At 40.1% G+C, this 22,475-nt stretch overlaps 2 protein-coding genes across 10 annotated transcripts; one reads left to right on the plus strand and one right to left on the minus strand.

Annotated features, from left to right (window-relative positions):
- Positions 1-841: 841 nt before the first annotated feature.
- Positions 842-17,687, minus strand: CEP97 (centrosomal protein 97). Of its 9 annotated transcripts, XR_010428028.1 has the most exons (13): positions 17,478-17,686; positions 15,046-15,188; positions 13,953-14,111; positions 13,459-13,560; positions 12,879-12,992; positions 11,788-11,954; positions 10,508-10,672; positions 9,345-9,475; positions 8,085-8,841; positions 6,985-7,060; positions 4,624-6,261; positions 4,064-4,139; positions 842-1,620 (listed from the first exon to the last, which is right to left on the minus strand). XR_010428028.1 is itself a non-coding variant. In XM_064644189.1 (12 exons), exons 1-12 carry the CDS (start codon positions 17,521-17,523, stop codon positions 4,135-4,137), a joined length of 2,460 nt encoding a protein of 819 aa, XP_064500259.1. In that variant the 5' UTR covers positions 17,524-17,687; the 3' UTR covers positions 842-4,134. The 9 variants fall into 9 exon arrangements, 3 of the variants coding, with proteins under 3 accessions (XP_064500259.1, XP_064500258.1, XP_064500260.1); XR_010428025.1 differs by having other exon boundaries at positions 842-4,139; XR_010428027.1 differs by having other exon boundaries at positions 4,064-6,261.
- A 109-nt stretch (positions 17,688-17,796) lies between these two features.
- Positions 17,797-21,255, plus strand: RPL24 (ribosomal protein L24). Its single transcript, XM_064644192.1, has 6 exons — positions 17,797-17,817; positions 17,932-18,007; positions 18,838-18,948; positions 20,048-20,184; positions 20,491-20,554; positions 21,128-21,255. Exons 1-6 carry the CDS (start codon positions 17,813-17,815, stop codon positions 21,206-21,208), a joined length of 474 nt encoding a protein of 157 aa, XP_064500262.1. The 5' UTR covers positions 17,797-17,812; the 3' UTR covers positions 21,209-21,255.
- Positions 21,256-22,475: the final 1,220 nt, after the last annotated feature.

Raw genomic sequence — 22,475 nt, forward strand, 5'->3', positions numbered from 1 at the left:
CCACAACTTCTCTGGGCAACCTGTGCCACCACCTCACCACCCTCACAGTAAATACCTTCACCGAAGAGCAAGAAGAGTCTCACTTAAAAAATCTCAGCTATTTTTCTTGGTGTAATGAAGTAGGAACACACAGTAAAGAGTTTAAAAATGCCCACTAACATCCACATGTGAAATGAGTTAAAAAAACCCCAAAGTTATCTTTGTTGGTTTGGGGGTTTTTCATTGTTTGGTTGGTTTTAGTTTTGGGTTTTTTTTTTTTACTTTTGGGAGGATTGTGTTGCAGTAAAACATGACTTTCATATATGTCTGAGCTCCTCAACTGTTGGTTTGTTAAAACTTTAAAGATGTTTAATTAATCTTCATTTGCTTAAGAACAGAGCAGGTATCTGATGAAACCAAAGGAGTAGGAGGGGGAACAACACTCTTTGCAACTGTGTTTCTCTTGATAAGCCCTTAGTCCTAATTCTCTTTCTAGAAAACTATACAGAACACTGCCACATCTTTTCATTTAAACACAGCAGGGAATTAAGAACACAAAAGAGAGGGCCAGCAGTAGAAACAAAGGACTGCAAATCACGAAGAACAATTTCAGTGAGGTTGGTGAACACATTTCAAGTACCCTACTACACTCTTACTGTCCTCAGCAGTCAAAGCAGCCATGGAATGAAACAGTGGCCGTGGAATGCCTCGGCTGTACCAAGTAAAGAATGCTAATGCTTACCTTGTTATCAAATGTTTTCTGTTACCAAACTTCCCACCTCATCTCTAAAAGAGCCCTCCAATCGTAAAGAGATGACTACTAGGCGTAAGAGTCAAGATCAAGTACACGTACACCTTAACATTTTCAATAAATGTACAAATCATTTATTTAAAATTCAAAACTCAGAGATACAAACAAAATACTTAAGAAACAATAAATCCAGAAATGTAAACACTTATAGAAAATATATGAACGGTACCAATTCAACCACCCGCCATTCTTCACACAAAACAGCAAGAAGTAGAAAGACAAATCAATGCCCAATTGTTCTTTTTTTCTCAAATTTTAGTTTAGAGGTAGAATACTACTGTCAAAGACTCAACAAAATTTAGTTCTGTAGAATTATGCTACAAGTGAATTTAGCCCATATATTTATAAATGTAATGAAGCCAAAAAAGAAGATTCTTACTGAGAGCTCTTATACAGAAAAATTTGGTGTGGCACTTTCCAAGAGATAAAGCACCTTTCCTGATAAATACTATTCTATGTTTTTGCAAGAAAAGGATCATGTGCTTTTCCCATTACTGACATAAAGAAAACAACTAAAAACAGACAGAAAGTCCCAGCTTTTCAGGAGGCATATAGAAAGCAAGTGTTTCTCAGTAACCTAGTCCTATAAAAATCAATCTGGGGGGAAAAAGTGTAACTATGAAAAAAAAGATACTTTGAAAGACTTCATGAATACTTGATGCATACTTACTCAGGTGGCACAGTCCTCAAGGGGGGGGAAAGTTAATACAACAGGGGGAAAAAAAGTGTCTTTTCCACTATCAGAGGAACTGACCAGTTTTTACATTTTATTGTCATTCAGTCAGTCTCCATTCAATGCTACAATTCTATCCTCACAGGAAAAAGCAAATCTGTGTGAGACACAATAGAACATCAAGTCCAGTAAAAATTACCCAGGTAGTCTCAAAGGAATGCATATTCCTTTTTTGTTCATCAAATGACCTGCTACAAGTAGAAATTAAGATTGGAATTCTTCAGACAATATATACAAATTCATAAAAAACAAGAACAATTTGCAAGCTCAAATACAAACATTATTCAGAAAAAAACCAACTTTTTTTTATATACAGACTGGCTGCTAAGTGCATTATTTAAACTGCTGCATGCAAATAGTAGAATCTATGGTTGTTTAAGAAACTTAACTATCAACAGTTGTTAGGCTTCTGCAGTTTAGTTTTACAAGGACTTTCTCAAGTATTGGCTGAAGGATATTTGTGGTTTAGAAGCAGCAAAATAAAATTTGCCGTCTTAATGGCTTCTTGCTTTATGGTATAAAACCACTTGTCCCTACCTTCAGAGAAACAGACAAAAGACTAATTTCTGCCACAGACTAGCTGAAAATAGGCTTGCATGGGCCAGCTATCTCATCTGGGGCAAAACTACCTGTGTGGTGCAGTTTAAATAGTCTGAGCTGTATTTAGGTGATTTTTCTGAAGCAAATAAAAGAAGCATTTAAACTGTACTCATGGCAGAGCTGACAACATTGCCTGGCAAATAACCATTAGTTACCTCTCCCATTACAACTGGAGTATCAGCCCAGCACAAAACACAAGGGACAAACTTTTATTGTACAAAGTACATTCTTCTGTTGAATATGAAGCCTGTTCAAAGGAAAATGTTGAAAGAATACAATATTAACACAGGAAATTTTCAGACATAGGTTTTCATATTTTAGGCCTTCCAATTCCTTTATGAAATTTCCATCATCTCCAAAGGGAGCTGTGCATCCCTATCCAGATAAAAGAATATTACATACCTAGATTAAGAAAACGTATCTAGACAAAGGTGAGTAAATGTTAAGCCATTTTAACTATGATATTACCAAATCATGATTCTTTGAGAGCTCAAAACAGGACTGAAAGAAGCCATTTTTAAGTATACATCCAGCTTTATTCCTTATTTTTCCACTGTATCCCTCCCTCATTACATCTTTTCCTGTATGCATTTGAATGGTCAGGATGAAAATATTTTCTGTATATACAAACTAATAGCATTTTACCCTATAAAAACTAATCCAAAACTTCACCATTCTTTGATTTCTCTATATTTAGGCAACTCATCTTCTACACATGCAAGATACTTTTCAAAACATCAGAAAAAAAAGGTTTTGTATTTCACAGTTTCCCTCAAAAAGATAAAGCTGATCATATGTCGGTACATGCTTTGCTGTACCTTCATAAAACCACCTTTGGATATACAGGTTACAAGTTAATAAGGACAACAGTTGATCCAGGCATTAGTTGAAATGCTGCCTTTGTGTTTGTGTTTGCATTCTCAAGTCCTAGTAACAAAGGAAATGTCAATAAACATCTAGGGCTTCCATGAAAAATTAACTTTCACCAAGTTTTCCCCCTTTGACACCTCCAAAATTCAAGTTGTCTCTCCTCTTTTTGACTCTGCAGCAAAAGTGACAATACAAAATGGCAAAATATCTGTGCTCCCTCAGTGTCTTCTGTAAGTGAAACATTTTTATCCAGCAAGTAGTCTAGTTTCTCCCAGGTCCTGAGAATGCAAATAAAGCATTCTGCCATGGAAGAGATTACACCTAACCACTGCCTCTTGAGTGTAAGGTCCAACAACTGTTTCACAGACTGAAATAACTTATCTCTCAAAACCCAAAGAACATCCCTTTAAAGGCTTACATGAAATTTCTTTTTATGTAACATGTTGACAGTCAAAGAGCCAAGTCCTATGAACTGCAGATCCCCAAGCATGACAGATTTAAAGCCAAGTTCAAAACTTTCAGATGGCAAGGGTATGATCATGTGGACTACACACTTCTTTGCACAATTATTAGATGTTGTGATATATTAATGCACCTGTACCACTTTCAATACCCAAGCACAATTGTGCTCTAATTATGAATATGGTTATGCTACAAATGTGCTGTAACTAGATTCAGCGAGAGAGTGAGCCCATTAAGAACCTACCACCTCAGTTGTTTGGGGTTTTTTCTTAAATGTTACCATGTATGGAAGGCACAGTCAAATGTCAGCCTGACTGCAGTGATAGCTCTTTTGAGAAGTTAGTGTCCTAGAACTTTTTCTGGGATAGTGAAAAAGAGATGATGGCTACTCTGTACACAGAGGCAAGCTTTAGTCTTCCAAGGTGAACTTCACCACAGGGCAGATGGCTGGTACAAGTCCAATACACCATTTATGTTCTACATAAAGGCTATTTTAAGGTCTCAAGCAGATACTGGCCTCATACCAAACTCCTGAGTAGTGGTAGATTTCAGCTCAGAACCTGAAGTAGACAAGCAACCAAAGCTTTACAAAAACTAAATTATTTTACCTGGTAGGGTGGCCATAAGAGTCACTTTAAAACAGCACTAGTTGATTTTAATGACACCATAGCACCAGAAGTTAACCTGTGGATTCAGAGAATTACAATAAGCATGTGTCTTCATAGCTGAGAAGTAAACATTAGCAAACTACTGAAACACTGACCTTCCAGTAAACACTGAGAACCGCAGCATTAGCAAACTGAACTGACCCCTGTAACTCACAATATCAATTTTTATTTCACTAGTGTCCATCACAAACAACATGGCAAAACCAGATTTCCCTTGCCACTTTTGCTGTATACCAAGATACCTGATCCTTTTCCATTAAAAAGCCCAACACAGCAATGGTTAGGCAAGATACAAGCCCTGTTGTTTGCCCAGTGTTTAAGTGGAAAGCATAGCCTAGGTATCTCAGCATATTTGCTAACAGAGAATAAATACAACTTTTTATCCACACCTAGTTAAAGTGTCAAATACTGGACATACAGGGGAAAAGAAACAAGCAAAAACCCAACAGAAATATGAAAAAATAATTTTAAGTCATGGCATTTGCTTTTAATATTTATACCTGTAGATAGGAGTAGTTGTGATCCATCAATAGCACTGTCTTGAAAGGCATGCACATCCAAATCCCACAGTGACATCAGCATCTTTATGGAGCAAAACATGCCATCAAGTCTGCTGCTGTAACCCAGCAGTGCAGCCTTGGAAATGATGTTCCCAAATCATATGCCCTTTTGAAATTCTTATTTAGTCCTGGCTGCTGCTGGTTCCACTTTGAGTCTTACCTGAGAAAGCAGGGAAATTCAACTCCAGGGCAAGCAAAGGCCAAAGCTTATTTGAAGCTCCCTAAGGTCTCTTCTGTAAGTCCCTGTTTCAGTGCATATGTAAATGACCTAATTCCTAGCCAGCAGCTTCAAGTTATTTCCAAAAAGGTCACTGACTTGGACACTGGTTTTCTGGAATGCATCTTTTATACACTGACCAAACTTTTGTTAAAGTCAAAAGGTCTGAAAAGCAACTTCTTTCACCTTTCTCATCAGACTGTATCCTGCCTATGACAGGATGCACTGCCTGTATCAATTCCATTTCCTCCCATGTTGTTTCCTTCTCTTTGCAAAAGAAGAACTTAATCCTTCTTTGTAGAAAAAAAAAATCCAATACTTACTGACACATTCACTCAAGTGAATTTACAGCAAACACTACCACTGCCACTCACAACCTTAATCTTCAGATTAATTTAATGGAAGCCAGTTATTAGGATAGCAGTTTTATGTTGGAAAATAAAGTGCATAATGATTGTCACTGAGAACTTTGCTGATTTCAGGGTACTATAGTTAGTGTCAGTCCTCAGCAACATAAATAAAATACTAAGTACAACACAAATTGGTAACATGTCAAAATCTAAAACAGCACACATGAAAAATAAGTTTTGTATAAAAGAGAAAAAGACAAGAAAGTGAAATGGAATCCCTCATCCTTTGTGGGACTGAACCTATTATACAGCTATTCCAACATGCAGCATCTGAAATGAAGAATCACAGTCCGTTTGCTTCCCTTCTACCATTTCTGAATCCAGTTTGTAGCTTTCTGGTGTCTGACTGATTTCACCTTGAATAGGGGAAGATGTATCTTGAGGGAGATCTAGAGAGACAGCGTCCAATGAAGAATCTTGGCTTTCTGCTGAAATAGCGATTTGTGGACAGCTGCCCTCCATTTCCTCATTGCAATCTGTCACTTCATCAGCCTCTTCCAGCTGCTGAACAGATTTCAAATACTGTTGTATTAGTCCGTTGTCCTGCTCATTACTAGAGCTCTCTTTACTTTGCCCACATTCCCCATGGCCATCCTCTGCATCTGAGGAATATGCTGAAACAGAAGTGCCACACTGTTTGACAGTTTCCATTGAAAGAGAGCTCTCTGTTCCTTCAGCAAAGCTCTTTTCAGAGCTACACAGATCACTGGCGTGAGTCTGGTCAGCTGCAGAAGAATGAAAACCAGAATCTGGGAATTGCAACAAAGATTTTTCCTGAAGATCATCACTAGCTGAAACTAACAAAGCAGAATTAACATTTGGTGGGGCTTCTTGCTCAAGTGTGGATGACTGAATAGGTGGTTTGGATGAGCATAAAATACTAGCTGAAGGGGTCCCAGTAGCACCTAAATTTTGCATCACTGAAAGCTGCCATTGTTGAAGGGATTTAACCTGTAAAACATAGAGATAAATTCATTATTAAGTGTAACTAAAAGTATTTTGACTTCTAGAGTATTTTTTGCATTCAGCAACCAAGCACTAGTATAAAACCTAAGATAAGAGACATACAAAAGGCTTGATATACCTTTAGGGAAATTTTGTTCTTCCCACTGATAAATCATGGCTTTTAAACCTAGAAGCCCTGACAGAGTACACAAGCTCTCAGTCCAAGTACCTGAAGAAAAAGGAATCTGTTCTTAAAAACAGAAAGGATGGGGAACCATTATGCAATAATCGATCCTTAAGAAAAGAGTCTTATTTTTGGATTAATAGCTTATTAAAAGATGTATTAATAACTTTCCTACTTCAGAAATGAGTTGCTCACAAGCAACACAGCTTGGCATTTCATTTGCCCTGGGTATTTAGCAGTCACATCATTCTTCACGGTTCTGCTACATTTATTTAGCTTCCCTTGCATTTGTCTTCCTTCTCACACCAGGCCACAATTTAGCCTTTAGTAACAAAACCAATGTTCTTGCACTAATCCTTCTGAAAGTTATTTTCCCCCAGAATAAGAACATAGCAAACAACACGGCAATTTGATTCTATGAAGCCACTCAAGTCATCAGTGGAAAAAGTAAACCATATTGACTATCTCTTCAGGAGCTACAGTATGAAATAATGCCTTTCAAATTCATATATAAGCAGGAAAACAACAGGACTAAAACTATTTACCTGGTTCCAAAGAAATCTGACAGCTTCCTCCTGTACAAGCCTTTGCATCTTGTCTTCCTCTCTTTCTTTTCTTAGTCTGCAAGAACACACAGCCAAAATTTATGCATCTTAAATAAGTAACATTTGGGTAACAGAGCAACAAGAATACATAAGAATGTCTACTTATATAACAGCACTCTTGAAAAATAAAACAGAGCCTAACATTAAGAAATTACTGCAGTCTGGCTTGCCATCAATACCCAGCTGCTGACTTCAAGTTTCTTTTTCAGTTACATTTAGATTCTGCTTCCTTTTACTGCAGCACATTTATTGGCTTGCCAATAATTTAAGTGTCTTTTTGGAAACTGAACCTGAGCTCTTATTTTTTCCTGCACAACTATCATCGTCCCCCTCTACAATAACACTTCATTTCAAATTATGCTCTCCCCAGCTGATACCTGGATGCAGTACGATGTGTAAGCATTGGGAGTTTCTAGAGGTTCACTGAGCACTCAACTTGATCCACAGAACTAACATCACTTGTGATAGTAAAGAAAAAGTGCCTGGCAGACTGACAGTCCCAGGCTGATAAGTAAATCCAGAATTTCTATCTTACAAATTGAGGAAGTTTGATAATGATCTTATCCGAACAAGGACTCACAGGATCAAAAAATAAAGACAGAACAAAACAGAGTCACATTTTAAAATTGTATCATACAAGGCAGAGGGAATTCTTCTTTTCACCAGCAACAGAGGAACAACTCAATACGGACACTTCATTTATAGACTCTGTAATTGCTAGAAGACAAGTGAAAATAAAAGTCCAACTCAACAATTTCTATTTTGGGTTATCCACAGAAATATGCAAGTCCTGCTAATAGAGGAATAGAAAAATGTGTTCTAACCCAACCCACTCATAGAAGGCACCTTGAGAGTATGTGCATAACTGTGCTTACCTTACAGGAAGTGACCCTGTAAATGTAATCACCATTTTATGTTTCTGATGAGAGGTTCTACTGTGAGTAGTTATATCAAGATCCATTTACACCTGTTATGAAATACCCAGGAGTGATGGTTATATTCATACAGATTTGAAAATACATAGCATGACCTCAACTTACTTTTCTATTTCATGAGTTAAGCAAATTATGTGCTCCTGCATTCTGTGTAGTCGAATTTCATTTCGCACTTCCTTGGCTCGAGGGTGGTAGTTCCTCGTGTAAAATCCTCTCCAGCAAGCTTGAAGCTTGGTAGCTGCTTTGGTCATCCTTTGCAGTTCAGCTGCACCTTGGTTAACAACAGCTAATGAATCAGAAGTTTCTCCTGTCATCTGGTCAGGGCAGAGAGTTTTTACTCCTGATTTAGCACCTAACGAGGTGCTGGGGTGACTATGAAGAACATGATCTTCAGAGGACACTGAGCAGCTGCTGGTGTTAGCAGCCAGTCCAGCTGCTCCTGGGTCAGGAGAAGGCAACACCACAATCTCTTTGACATTTTCTTGCATTTCCACACTTCCTACTGCCCTGTTTGTGTGCTCTCTTGTAACACATGAAGCTTCTTGCTTGTTAGTTGTTTCTCTACTATTAACATCTCTCACACATTCAATCACTGTATCATCATCATCTTCTAGGCCCAAACTGATTCCATGTAGCTTCAGGTCCAAAGCGGGAGACACTGGAGACAATCCTGAAGTAACTGGCATGAAAGTAGACTCTGAGGACAAAAGGCTGCTGTTTAGTTTGTCTTCATCTGTCTGTACATCTTCAAGGTATAGATCCTTGTGAAAGCTTCTTTCAAGAGGACAAGTGTTCTTTGCTGCATAGGAATGGTCATTGTTTGCACTTGGTCCAACCCAAGAATTCTTCTGGATGACAGGTTCTAGATAGGCAGAAAGCCATATTCAAGTGTTACAGCATTTCAATAACATCTTCATTCAATTCACAGGGATTCACAATCTGGTTTTGATAGTTAGCACCCAGGTGTGTAAGACGATCCAAAATACTAGTAAAGGTGAGCATTATTTCTATCTAAGGAAAATAACCCCTTAACAAAGTAACATCCACAAATACTGGATACAGTAAATTGCACAAACTGCATCCCATTGGAGAAGTCAACTTTTATAAAATGGAACAGTCAAAGTGATAACTTTGTGTGCATTGGTTTGTGTTTTTCACCTAACAAACCTACTAGTATTTCAAGACACGAATAAGCATGGAACAGATTTTTAGACAACAAAGTACAACTTCAGTTGAAAAAGTCTCCAAAAATCACTAGAATAAAATAATAACAGGGTCTTGTTCTGAAATCCTCTCTGCAAAGTTATCTGTGTTGAAAAGATAAATCTACACAGGTTAGATCACAGGTGTAGATTAGCTTCTTACCACTTTCAAGAACCATCTGTGGTGGTTGAGCTGGACTGCTCTGTTCATGAGCAACTGGCACTGTTTTGCTGGGAGCAGAGGTAGGTGGTCTCTCATTTTGGTTTTGATGCATCAACTGCCTCTGGTGGAGTCTAAGCACAAAGTTCCAACAAATTTTGTATTTAAACTTTTTCAGTACAGAAAACATCTAAGAAAATATCAATTACTTCAAAGGAAACAAGCGATCAAAACATTCTAAACAAGAGGCTAGTTATTCAGATCCTTATACCTACAAGACATTAACAGGGCTACTCACAAAGTAGGGGATGGTACAGTCTGTTCCTGCTCCCCTTCCTCCTGCCCCTTTTTTTTCATTACATGTATCAAAAAAAAAAAAGGGAAAAAGAAGAGGAAAAAACCCAACACTCAATTCTGACTATAGACTAAAAACCATTAAGTACTTCTACACACAAGGAAGGCATGCAGATATTTTAAGTGTCTGATGTAGAATACATTATGCCTATAGGTGTTTGAGGAATGGAGGGAGTGTCTTTTATTTTTGAAAGTGACTGAATCAAGGAATAGATGTCCCCCTTACTAAAGGGACAAAATCCTAGTACAAATGAACAAATATTGCCACAAACTTAAAATCATCCTTTATAAACCCAGAGAAAATACAGGTTGTTTCAGCCCAGCTAAATTAGAAGACCATGAGGTAGAGATCAAAGTCAAACTGCCCTATAAATCAGATATGTGTGTGCATATATACACAGGTGGGAATTTCGGGGGACTGCTTTTTCTGCTGAGGTTTTTTCAGTTTGGTTGTTGAGGTTTTTTTAGATTTTTAGAGTTATATTTAGCAAGACAACTTCTTGAGTTTTCCCCAGAAACATCATGTGAATGTCAGAGCACTTAGCTGGAGATTCCAAAGTCAATATGCTTTTAGTGTACCTTCTCCTCCAAAATGGCCACATTTCTATAATTTCTGCCTGGAGGCCAATCTGCACTGACAGTTACTCCTTCCAGATGCTCCCAAGTTTCTGTTCCTTTTGACGAGATACCACCCTCCTGCTTACTACAGGACTATTGTTGCTCAACTTTCTAATCACTACATCTAACATACAATAAGACCTAGAATTATGTTCTCAGTTACACTCTCTAGGAAAGAAACAGTAAGTTCTCACCTTTGCTTACTCAGTATTTTTTCCAGTTTGGCATCCTCTTCAGTCTGGAGTCCGTACGCAGATATGAGAGGACAAACAGTAGCCAAATACTGGACGAGCTGAACATGCTGCCCAGGTCGATATGATCTTCCTTTACCTTGACTGTAGAGCCATTCTGCTTTCAAACTGTTAGGAAGGGGGAAAACAGTCACCGTTAATGAATGGCATAAAACCACTAAGTCTCCCTTCCTCTAGGGGGTACCCAAGAGCTAATCTACAAATCTAATCAAAACCTGGAACATGTGCAGTGCCCGGGGGAACTGGGAATTTCATTTCCAGATCAAAGAATAAAGTATTCCCTCACATAAGCATCCAAAAAACCAGAAGAATTCACACAAACATACAGAACAGGCACAGCAAGCAAATCTTGCCAGAAGTATTCAATAACTGAAATCTGTTTTTAAATTAAATGCACTTCAGTCTGAGAATATTTAATATAATACATATACATATAATAACACAGTTAATATAGAAAACCCTATTAGTGACAAAAAAAAGAAGTTTAAATTCTAACAGACAACTTTTCAGGGAAGTTATACCATATGATGGTGAAACAGAGCTAAAGTTAGTTTACCTTGGACAAAAAAGGCAGCTTTTCATTTTAGTAATGGGAAAAGAAGGACATTAATGTCCTGGACTACATTCATGTAGTGGACTAGAATGTGTTTATACTGGGTAATACTTATGCTAGGACTGTTCTGATGTGCAGAATTTTGTCATATCATAGTGACATGAATGACTACAATGATACACTAACAAGAGATTTGAGCAAAATAATGTGTAACTAATTGATACCAAAAAAAGGCCAAATGTAGAAATGCACACACAAATAAGACCCTTTATAAAAGGGGACATTTGAGTTTCCCACAAGTTACTGCTTTAATATCTGCTGATTGTCACGTTCTACAAAAAGGCTGTAAGCTTGGAAAGGGTAACAGAGCATTGATAAATTGCTACCAGTTTTGTAGAAGTGCTATTGTGAGTTCAATAACAAAACAAAAGCTTGACTATACTTCTACATAAACAAACTTGTGATCTTATATAATAATTCCAGTGTAACAGATGAAAAGTTTAGCAAAAGCAACAATGTTAACCAGCCTGTATCTCATATGGCCATTAGCAACACAAACACAAATTCAGATCATTAGCACTTTTTCATTTTTTTTCATTATTTAAGAATACGATTTCAGCTTAGCCAAATTTTATTTATTAATTTTAGAGATTTAATACAATTATGTCACCTTTCCTTCTGAGAAATCACATATCCATCAAGAACTTTAAGGTTCAGACACCAGCTGACAATATATGGCCTGTAGTCAAAGCCAGGGACAGAAGGTGTGGCCATCACACAAGGATTGTTCATAATCGACAGCTGTTCCAACTGACGAAGAGAACTCAGGAAAGAAACCTTGACAAAATAAGACACATTTGTTATCTGAACCCACTAAATGCTTACAGAATGTACCACATTTCCTAGATGCAGCCAGACATCTCATGCAAAACAACAGAATTACAAACACATTAAAAAGCACATTTTCTTTTTGAACACAACACCTACAAAGGACCTTCTACCAACTACTGTCATTTTCCCATTAATTCTTATGTACGTACTATTAGCCCTTGGAAAGTATTAGCTTCTCTTAAAATCTGAGAATGGAGCTTTATGTATGGAAAGGTTTAGTATTTCTGTGATTCCAGTTTAGTACAACAGGTGTTGGATTTTGACACCAAAAAAAAAAACAAAAAAAGGCAAGCCAAAAAGCTGAAGAAACACTATTCTGTTTTGAAGAGAAATGTATTACCAAAACAAGATTTTTCCTTCCAACATGAACTCCCAACCAAGTTTTGGCTGCTACTTATATTAAAACAAACAAACAAACAAAGCAATAAAGACGAAAGTCACAGGCAGATTATTTGTTCATCTTACACAGTGTTTGAAAAATAGGTCAGTTGCAACAAGTGCAATTCAAATCTCTGTTCTAAACACAGTAGCTGTAGAAGCTCTCTGCAGCAGTTAATCAGCTCAGCTTTCAACTTTCAATCATGACAGGCTACGAATTTAGACCTAAAGTATACTTTTGACAGCCTTGAATAACAAAAATATAAAAGAAAAAAGGCAAAGTTTCTTTCCAGGCAGAATTTTAAAGGTATCACCTAGCTCGTGCAGCTAATGCAAGTACAGTTACTGCATATAAACTATTAAAAGTTACTTCCATCAGTATGGGTTGTTTTAAAGAAGAAAGCCCACTCTCAGCTACAACCTCAAAAAAATTGTTCAACTACCTGCTTTTGGTCTACCTAATGGAAGGGTGATGTATCTTCTATATTTTACCTCATTTAAGTCTCTGATTTCATTTTCTGCCAAAGAAAAAACAGTCAAACTCTGAGGCAGGCAGACAGGGGCAGTGCGAAGTGAAGTTATAATATTTCCATGTAGCAACAGAGTCTATAAAATAAAAATATGGTGATGAAATGTATGTTTGATCAAAACCCCCATATTTCTTGTTCAGGCATTACCTGCAAAAAACATGCAAAAGAACTATAATTAAGGCTTTCTTGTCACAGTTACCAAAAAATGTATTTGGAAACACTTTTTATCTACAGTGTTCATGCTAAAAGAGTTAACAGTATGCTTTGTCTTGATTCATGACAGAAGTTAAGAGAACAAAGAGCTATGAACAAGATCTCACCATCATATCTTCATCAAAATCATTATAGAAAGTTATAGCAAAATCACTGCCTTGGTTCCTGCAACTTGGAAACAAGGAAAAGAATTCTTACATGCTTCCCTTTAGATATGACAGTAATTCATTAAAATGCTTTAAAAGCTGGTTTGAATTATCATTGTTTTTAAAGGCAGAAATTTCCTTATGTAAAGAATGTAATGAAAATAGAGATAAAATAACATCTACCTTCAGCGATGTAAGCTTGGAGAGATCACCTAATTGAGCTATGTTATTGTCTGATAGATCAAGATGCTGAAGAGACAGACAGGAATTGATTTGTTCAATGACCTACAAAAATAAAGAAGTCAATTACTCACAGTAACTCTCTTTTAGTCACTAAATAAAACCAGGTATCGATAACTATAAATTATTTTGAAAGCTAAAAAAACAACTGGGTAAGTAACCCAAAATAAAAACCATGTTTTAACACAGTTTCATTTTAAAGCTGATACTTCTTTTTCCTATTTTCAGGGCTGTTTCCTTATTCTCATTATATTTTGATATCAAACCTTTTATTTTGTCCTAGCCAACTGTAGTCCCAAAGCTGCCTTCCTCTATTTCATTAATCAGTAGACACAAAACATTTTTGTTCCACTCAAAACCAGAAATGTATTCAGATTCCTTTGCTTCATTTTTTACAAGACTAAGTTCTGGAAAACACAAAAGAATAAATACTTTACCTTAAGGTTATTTCCTGCCAAGTTTAGCCATTCCAGGTGCACCAAATCCTTCAGCCCTTCCACATACCCAATGCTATTATGAGGCAAGTTGAGCACCCGGAGCTTAGTCAGTTTTGCTACACCCATCATTCGCACCAAACGGTTGTTGGCTACAGAGAGCTGCAGATGGACACACAGTTAAAAGGAAGAGTTTTAACTACACAGACAGAATAGGTTTTTATGTTTAACAGTTAAAAATCTACTCCAAACAGGAACTTCTTCAATCTACGTATTTAATTTCCAAATAAATAAATAACACAAACAACACACAAGAGCCAGGAAATAAATTACTGATCAAAGAGCGTTGTCTTCAACTCACTCTGTAAACTTAAGAGGAAATTCTCCTAGCAACACCTAAATAAAGGAGAAAGAATGAGGAATCGTGTCATATGAAAATAAGATTTTAAATCCAGAATTGCCAATTCACTGTGCAAATTGTTGCCCCATTCCTGGTGTAAAATTGTACTTACTGTCAACATGGCAGAGGACAAAATATGTTTCACATGATTAACAAAAAAGTCCTGTGCTAACAGGGCTGTAGATCACAAACTGTTTAAAGAATAGATCCTGGTTAGACAAACACTTCAGTAACATGACTGCCAAGCTGACTCTGGTGAAGGTTTGTTGTAGCAACAAACCCCACCTCTCCCATCTCAGTTTAGCTTGTCTATAGAAACTATTGGGCAGCTTTGAGTTTCTATGGAGGCACTTTCAGTGATAATAAAGTTATTTTTAATGTTACAAAGCACAAGTATCCAAAAGCTAAGCAGTATCAAAATTTGGGTTATCAGTGATTTTTCTAAGTGTTCTTATGATGCCCCCTCCCATTAGGATTTATTTAGTTCATTTTTAGTTGCCTAGGTAATGCACAAAACAGCCTCCTCCACAATCAACTGTAGACTGAAAAAAACAAAGCTATTTTAGCCATCTTTTTTTTTTTTATGAAGACAATAACTGCTAGTTTACTTTGATTACATAATACAGCCTTAAAGCAGAAGATGCTAACATCACAGTACCATTATTTCATAGCAATTTCAAGTCAAGTAATACTGACCTGCATCAGATTCCTGCATTTTTCCAAGTGTTCCAATTTAATTATCTGGTTTTTGTCCAGAATCAGAGTCTGAGTATCAGCATCACAGGGTAAGGTTGGACACAGTTTTTGCAATCCTTGACCTGAGCAGTTGACTACTAAGCCTTAGAATAAAAAGGAGAAAAAAGACAAAAAGGGCACCACAAAGTTAATATATGAAAACATGGACTGAAAAAGCAATGCAAGATAAACCAATATGTTTTATAATGCATGCAGATAATTTGGAAATACAGGTTAAATTTCTTTTCCATGTAAAACTGAAGCAAATTACTTCAGTCCAAACACCTCAGAGTAACTGATCCAGTTACTCAAAGATATGCCTTTCAGACCCTGTCACAGTAAAGAACTCTGGCAGAATTCTGGGAAAGTCAGTAACAGACCCTCTGAAATGAGAAGCAGAGCAAAAAAAAAAAAAAATTTTGGTAGCTAAATTTAGAGATGTCATCCTCAAAACCTCAAATTTCAAAAGAGACTAAATTTTTTAATTCTTCAGAGATGTCAAGTTTTGAGCAGCTTGACTACTAACCATGTATGTGTAGGCATTCTATCTAAACTAAGAATCCATTCTTACAACTATACCACAGTACTGGTGGCATTGGGCAGGAACAAATTGTAAATAGGCTAGCATACCACTTAATAATGGAACACACAATTACAATGCTCCATGTAAAAAGTGTTGCTATATAAAGTTAAAAGGCAAACATTTGCCATCTACAGGGAGCTTGAATGACTGCGTACCCATAGTGACACCCAATAATAATAATTTTCACACATTAAGCCTCTGCTGTGTATTTTATGTACAAACACCATCGTAGTGCTTGATCTTCTCTCCCTATCTGCTCAGAAAATAACACTGCCTTTTTCAGCAGCATGTCTCAAATAGTGTTCTTACCCCAACGTGCCATACATATTAATATTCTTACAGTTTACAGGCTTTTAGGGTTTAGTTATGCTATGAGTGGAGACAAACTGAAGAGCAGTAATGCAGAGCCAGCAACACCAGAACCAGTCACACTCCTGTCTTTGCACATTCAGGGAGAAGGTACTGCATGTCTCCCATTTAAGTTGTCACCTCTGCAACCCCCTGGTCACTTTAGCTAAACACAGAAACTTTGTATCTGCCCATTTATCCAAGGGTTTGTTACAAAAATTCACAACTGACCCCTGAGGACCTAGGAGAAATGCTTGGACCCACAGTACAGAATTACAAGAGTAAATCTTTTATTCATGTGTCTCTTTATTCACACAGGAGGTGCCCCTTTCAAACTGGGGCACCTGCAGTGTGGCATCACAACTGGTTGTTACAGCTTTAAAGCACAAAGGTACAACACGATCTGACTACTCGCTACTCAACACACATCCATTTGCCAAGAAACTGTATTTCTATGGTGTCACCATCCACCTGCTTCTCTATAGATCGAGATATCCCTGCAGTCAGTCTTGCTATAACCACTTATGTATGATACCAGACAATGGGAGGGTTTCCCAGAGGTGTTAAAGGGGGTACCTGCCTCTTTATTGTTTGTGAGCACCCTCAAGACTCAGAGAAGCACAGGTTCCTGTTTCAAAACAGTCTGTCCTTCTCCTCCTTGCAACAAGCTAGGGTCCTCTACTTTGCTTGCTTAAGCAAGCATACAGGTATTCAGTATACAGCATGAACTACATATATAGTTCCTCCATCCCTGGCAGTGTTCAAGGCAAGGCTGGATTGGGCTCTGAGCAACCTGGTGTAGTTGAAGGTGTCCCTGCCCGCGGTAGGGGGGATGGAACGAGATGATCTTCAAGGTCCCCTTCCAACCCAAAGCATTCTATGATATACAGCTTCAAGAAATCAATATGATTTCATACTATAAAGGCTCATTGGTGCAATACTTCGGAAACGAGATTTTCCTAATAGGCTTTCAGGAAGCAGGAAAACGTTCCAGAAATCCTTATTACTCGTTTGGCAGGAAGCAAGGAACTGCACCCTCAGAAGAGGCGCTGTCTTCCCAAGACCTCTCAGCCCTCCACTGTAGGGAAAACGGGCCTTATTTCGTTCAAGTCCTGGCCTGTAAAGCTCCTACAAGGCTGCGGGATGCTCCAGCACGATGGACAGCCGCTTGTCCTGCCCCGAGCCAGGCCCATTCCCCAGGGCGGGCAGCCGTGCCCACGCCGCTCTCCTCGCCCCGCTGCCCCGACCGGCTCCAGCCCGCCCGGGGAGCGGGCACAGCGCGGGGGCGAACCGGGGAGCGGCCGAGCCGCCCCTCAGCCCCGGAAGGGGTGAGAGACCCCGGCCCCCCCCAGCCGAGGCCCCCGCGCCCCTTCGAGCGCCACCGCGGCTTTCGGGACCCGCAGCACACAGCGGAGACCCCAACAACGCAGCCCCGCCGGCCCCCGAGCGGGGCTGCCCTTACCCGCTCCGGCCGCCTCGTCCCCCGCCTTGGCCGCAGCGGCCGCCATGCCCCGCGCCTGACAGCGCCGCCAGGCAACCGAGCGCCGATCCACCCCGCCACGGGGACACCGCGGCTTTTATCCCGGGCAGGGCGGCGGGTGCCGCGCTCGGGGCCGTGCCCGGGATGGGTCGGCCCGGCCGGGTGAGCGCTCGGCCAGCCCAGCCCCCGCCCTCCCGCGGTGCAGCCGGGACGCCCCTTCCCGGCCCTTCCCTCCCGCTCCCGTCGGGCCCCGCGCGCTCCCGACACCGCCCCCGGCGCGCTCCCCGCCCCTCCGGCCCTTCGCCGCCGCCGCCATCATGAAGTGAGAGCCTCCGCCGCCCCATCCGGCTCCATCCGCCGCGGGGAGGCCGCCGCGGGGCCCCGGCCGCCTCCCCCGGCCCCCCGCGCCCTCCCCTAACTCTTCTCTCCCGCGCAGGGTCGAGCTGTGCAGCTTCAGCGGGTACAAGATCTACCCGGGCCACGGCCGCCGCTACGCCCGCACCGATGGCAAGGTGAGGCCGGGCCGAGCCCCTCGGGGCCGGGCGGGCGCGGGGAGGGCGGCGGGCCCGCGGAGAGGCCGGGCTGTGCGATTGGTGTCGCCCGGGAACGCCGCCGAGGTGGCTCGGGGCCTGCCCGAGTTGCGGGTGTTGAGTGGTGCGAGGGCAGCATCGCTGTCCAGGTGCTGTGGCGTGAGGCTGGGTTTTAGGATGCAGTTTGGAAAGCATGTCTCAGAGCAGCAGGTGTTCTGCTTGGACATCCTGCATCTAATGCTGGGGTTTGCTGCTGGTCTTGGAAATGAGTTGGGTACAGATGGTTAGGGTGGAATAGGGAGGAGAGCTCTTTCAGGGCGTCGTGTCACATGTAGACAGGACTGTCCTTTCAGGCCTGCAAAAGGAGGGGTTGGGTTTTGGGTATCCTAGCGCAGTCATCTTGCTGTATAGAATGACAGCTAAGGAAATAAACTGGTTGAATCCTCGTGTGCTCTTCTGGGAGTTAGGCTATGCTTAAAATCGAATTGTATAGCTAATAATAAATTAGCCTGTTTATTCTGCCTGTTGTTTTAGACAAGCAGGTTCGTTTATCTGTGCAAGAAGGAATTGGGTGGAGCATTGGTCTCCCTGTCTTCCTTAGGCCAAGTTTTGACTCACTCCCACGTACAGGAAGTAGTACATAGTTACTTGAGGACAGACACTTGAAAAGTATGATGTTATCTTCTAAAATTTTTAATAGTCAGAGCTGTGTTAAAGAAATACAAAGGCATCACTGTTGGAAAACACCGAGTCAGAGATTTACTTCATGCAAACTGTGATAATGTCATTCATAAAACACTTTTCCTTCACAGGTTTTTCAGTTCTTGAATGCAAAATGTGAGTCTGCATTCCTTTCCAAGAGAAACCCCCGTCAGATCAACTGGACTGTTCTGTACAGGCGTAAACACAAGAAGGGACAGTCAGTAAGTATATACCAACTAAAGGCTGCCAAAAGATGTGGTCACTGGTCTGTTAGAGGTCACTTGAGCACACTGCTGTTCAGCAGAAGTGTGACCCATATAACCAGGATGACGACTGACCAATAAGGGTGAAAATGTGATCGCAGTTTATGAGTTGACACACTGCTTTGTGGTTTAAAGGTAACCAGTTCAGCAAAAACATTATATTTGGGTTGTAGCACTCAGAGCCACAGTAGGTTCAGTAGATCTTAACAGTTGTAGGAATGGCATGTTTTAAAAGATTAGGGAAGGTGAGTAATGCTATTTAATATGCAGACTTTCTAAAAGTTTGATCTTGTAAACTTCCTGAATGGTGACAGCATAGATGATTTGGGAGTTTAGGGGGCAGGGATGGCACTTCTCATGTACTCTCTTTGAGAACCTTGGGCTGTAGCTTAGCAGAAGGCTTTTCCTATGTTGTTACCACATGAAAAAGATAAATCACTAAGGCATGTAGCATGAGGTATTTCCAGTGCTCTCGTTTAAACTTGCACAGCAGAAGAGCATTTAGCGAGAGCTCACATCAGTGCTGAAAGTCAGTGTTTTTACCAGTTTGTTTGAAGAAGGGAAGTTGGTGATCGATGGCTTACACTGCTGCCTAGCACTTGATCCCACCTGAAGAGATGTGGAGTGTCTTCCTTTCAGAAGATTGAATCAAATGGACTTTATCCCCCCTCTTTTTTTCCTTCTGTGAGTTACAGAAGGCTGAACTTCTGACGTTCTTCCAAAATATTTTTTCTTGGTACCTTGCTGTAGAAGCCTCAAAGATAAGGGAGCTAATGCATGTTCTCAAACACCGAGACCTGGATAGCCATGAAGCCGTCTGAGGATTGTTGGTAACACTCTGAGAAAGAAGAGGAACTGGCTGGAGAAGGGGCCAGACAGAGGCAGGGCAGCACTTCTCTGTAACCAACAGAAGAAATCGCCAAAGTGAATACAATTCTACTTCAGTGCCCAGTTTTATAACTGCTTCAACCTCAATAGCACCTTGTTTCTGTAATTGTCTTTAGCCATTTATTTAATGTCTTGTGATGCTAATTTTCTTCATCTTATGCCATTGTAGGAAGAGATACAGAAGAAGCGCACGCGCCGCGCTGTCAAGTTCCAGAGAGCCATCACTGGTGCCTCTCTGGCTGAGATTATGGCTAAACGAAACCAGAAGCCTGAAGTACGCAAAGCACAGAGGGAACAAGCTATTAGGTGAGAAGTCAGAGATCAGTGGGGCTTTTAGTTTGTTTTTAATCACTATATTTGTGTGTAATATCTTGGCAAGAGACTGTAGCAGCAGAGTCTCTTCTTGCCCTCTCCCGTAGTGAAAATAATTTTTTTTGTCCCACAGAGTCCTGCTGTCTCTGTTGTAGTCACCCTAGAGGGTAGTGAATGCAGAGGAGAAGTCTGCAATAATGCATCCTATTCCTGACCTTAGGGAGCTCTTACAGTGCTGAGACAAAGAAACAGTGAATGGCAGACTCGGATAACTGTTCCTCTTTTTGTGTTAATTAACAGGGCTGCAAAGGAAGCCAAGAAGGCTAAGCAGGCAACCAAGAAAACAGCTGTTTCTGCTGCAAAGGTGAGATATAGTAGACAAAAAGAAATCATGAAATGGAATACACCATGTTGTAACACAACACACAACATTCTGCTGCAGGACTTAATTGGAAATGCCCATTTCTGTTTTGAGGAAGTGTTTGCATATTTTTTCTTTTAATCTGAAAACACCTTGACCAGACTTCTAGTAAAGTTAAACATACCCAAATAGCTGAACAGAATTAACTTTTTTTTTACAGAATAAATAAATATTACAGTAAAACAACTTTCTGGCTATATGTTAGAGATATTTAATAGATAAAAAACTTGGTTGGATGTAACATTTTCACTGTCTAGGAACTTAATACCGATATATTGATGAGTGCCACCATCTATTTCATTATTACTTATGAATTAATACCCTATGCTGGCATGGTACATGTTGTAGGCTTAGTGGTATGTGTGTAAACATCTATTAACATGATTCTCATCTGATTGTAATTCTAATCTGAGCTGATTTAAATTGCCTAATTTCTGTCAAAAATATATACAGGGATGCTTTCAGGACTGCAGATAAATTGCTTCTCTTTGTTCATACCTAACCATTTCTCTCTAGGCTCCTACAAAGGCAGCACCAAAGCAGAAGATTGTGAAGCCAGTCAAGGTTTCTGCTCCCCGTGTTGGTGGAAAGCGCTAATTTGCCAAGCTGTTGGTCATGCTGAATAAACATCTTGTTAACTTTCATTACTTGTGCCATGTTCTCCTCAACTGTGTGAGATACACTGAAGAGAATGAATCTGTGAAATAACCATGTCTGTTTTTTGCAGACTGAAAAACATCTTATTGCCCTAAAACACTTGTTTCTTGGACAATCTGCAGTATTGGTACCTTTCCCAAGTCGTTAACAACTGGCTCATTGACAGGGAAGGTGGAGCTGGTGTTCGCAGGGAGTTCTTGCTGGAGGACAGCACAGCACATAAGTTAATTTTGCATCTGTGACAAAAGACATAAAAAGAGGTTTCTAAGCTCAAGAGATGCAAACTGAAGTGGGGGTGAAGCAGTGCCATTTGTAAGACACCTAGAAAGGTTAATGCAGTTCCTGTGTTGTGCAATGCGTGTAGCAAGATGTAGAGAATCAAAGGAGGAAAAGGTTGAAAAAAGGGACTGGATCGTTTCATGGTCTATGTGGCTCTTAAAGGTTCACATGTAATTCATGGGTCAGGAAGTAACAAAACGATGGATTGCTGGAAGCTGTTGTCAGGAAAAAGATGCCTCCTGTGAAGGTTGAATGTGTTCAAATACAGCTGACAGTACATTCTTCTTAAAGCCTGTTTAATGAGGTTCATATTTAACTTCCAGAATGCAGATGGGGTTTCCCTTAGTAATTCACCCTCCCACCACTAGAGGGATTGAAATTTCTCATGGGAAATACCTGCCTGCCTTAGTAATTGTGCTGTGCAGACAACATGCCCAAACTTTGCCATAGTTTTGCTGGACAGCAATAGCCCTGGCAAAGCAACGTCCTCTGACTTACCAGAACCATAAAGAAAACAAACCTCTATTTTCTGGATGAGCTACTTCTCAGTTTACTGATGCCACATCTTGATGCCTGTTAGCTTTGAGGGCTTGCTTTGTTATCCTGCTAAACTGGTCAAGGAAGCAGCTGTGTTCTTACAGTTCTGCTTCCTGCAGTTCTTTAGGGCTTCAAACCCACAGTGGCTGTAATGGGCACTCTGGGTTACAGGCTGTATTTTTGAGTTAGGCTTTGTTTTGAGTTTCCTAATAAAATAGATACGGGTCTGGGTGAAGTCTTCAACCCTTTTAAAAAAGGCCCAGCTTGATTACATTAATGGAATTTGCACCGTTACCTTCCAAACAATTCTGCTTTTTGGTAATTAAAAAATGCATAGGAGCTACTCATGTTTAGAATGAGATTGAAGGCTTTTAAACTGATTAAGATACTT

The sequence above is a fragment of the Pseudopipra pipra genome, chromosome 2, assembly GCF_036250125.1.
Source record: "Pseudopipra pipra isolate bDixPip1 chromosome 2, bDixPip1.hap1, whole genome shotgun sequence".
NCBI lineage: Eukaryota > Metazoa > Chordata > Aves > Passeriformes > Pipridae > Pseudopipra > Pseudopipra pipra.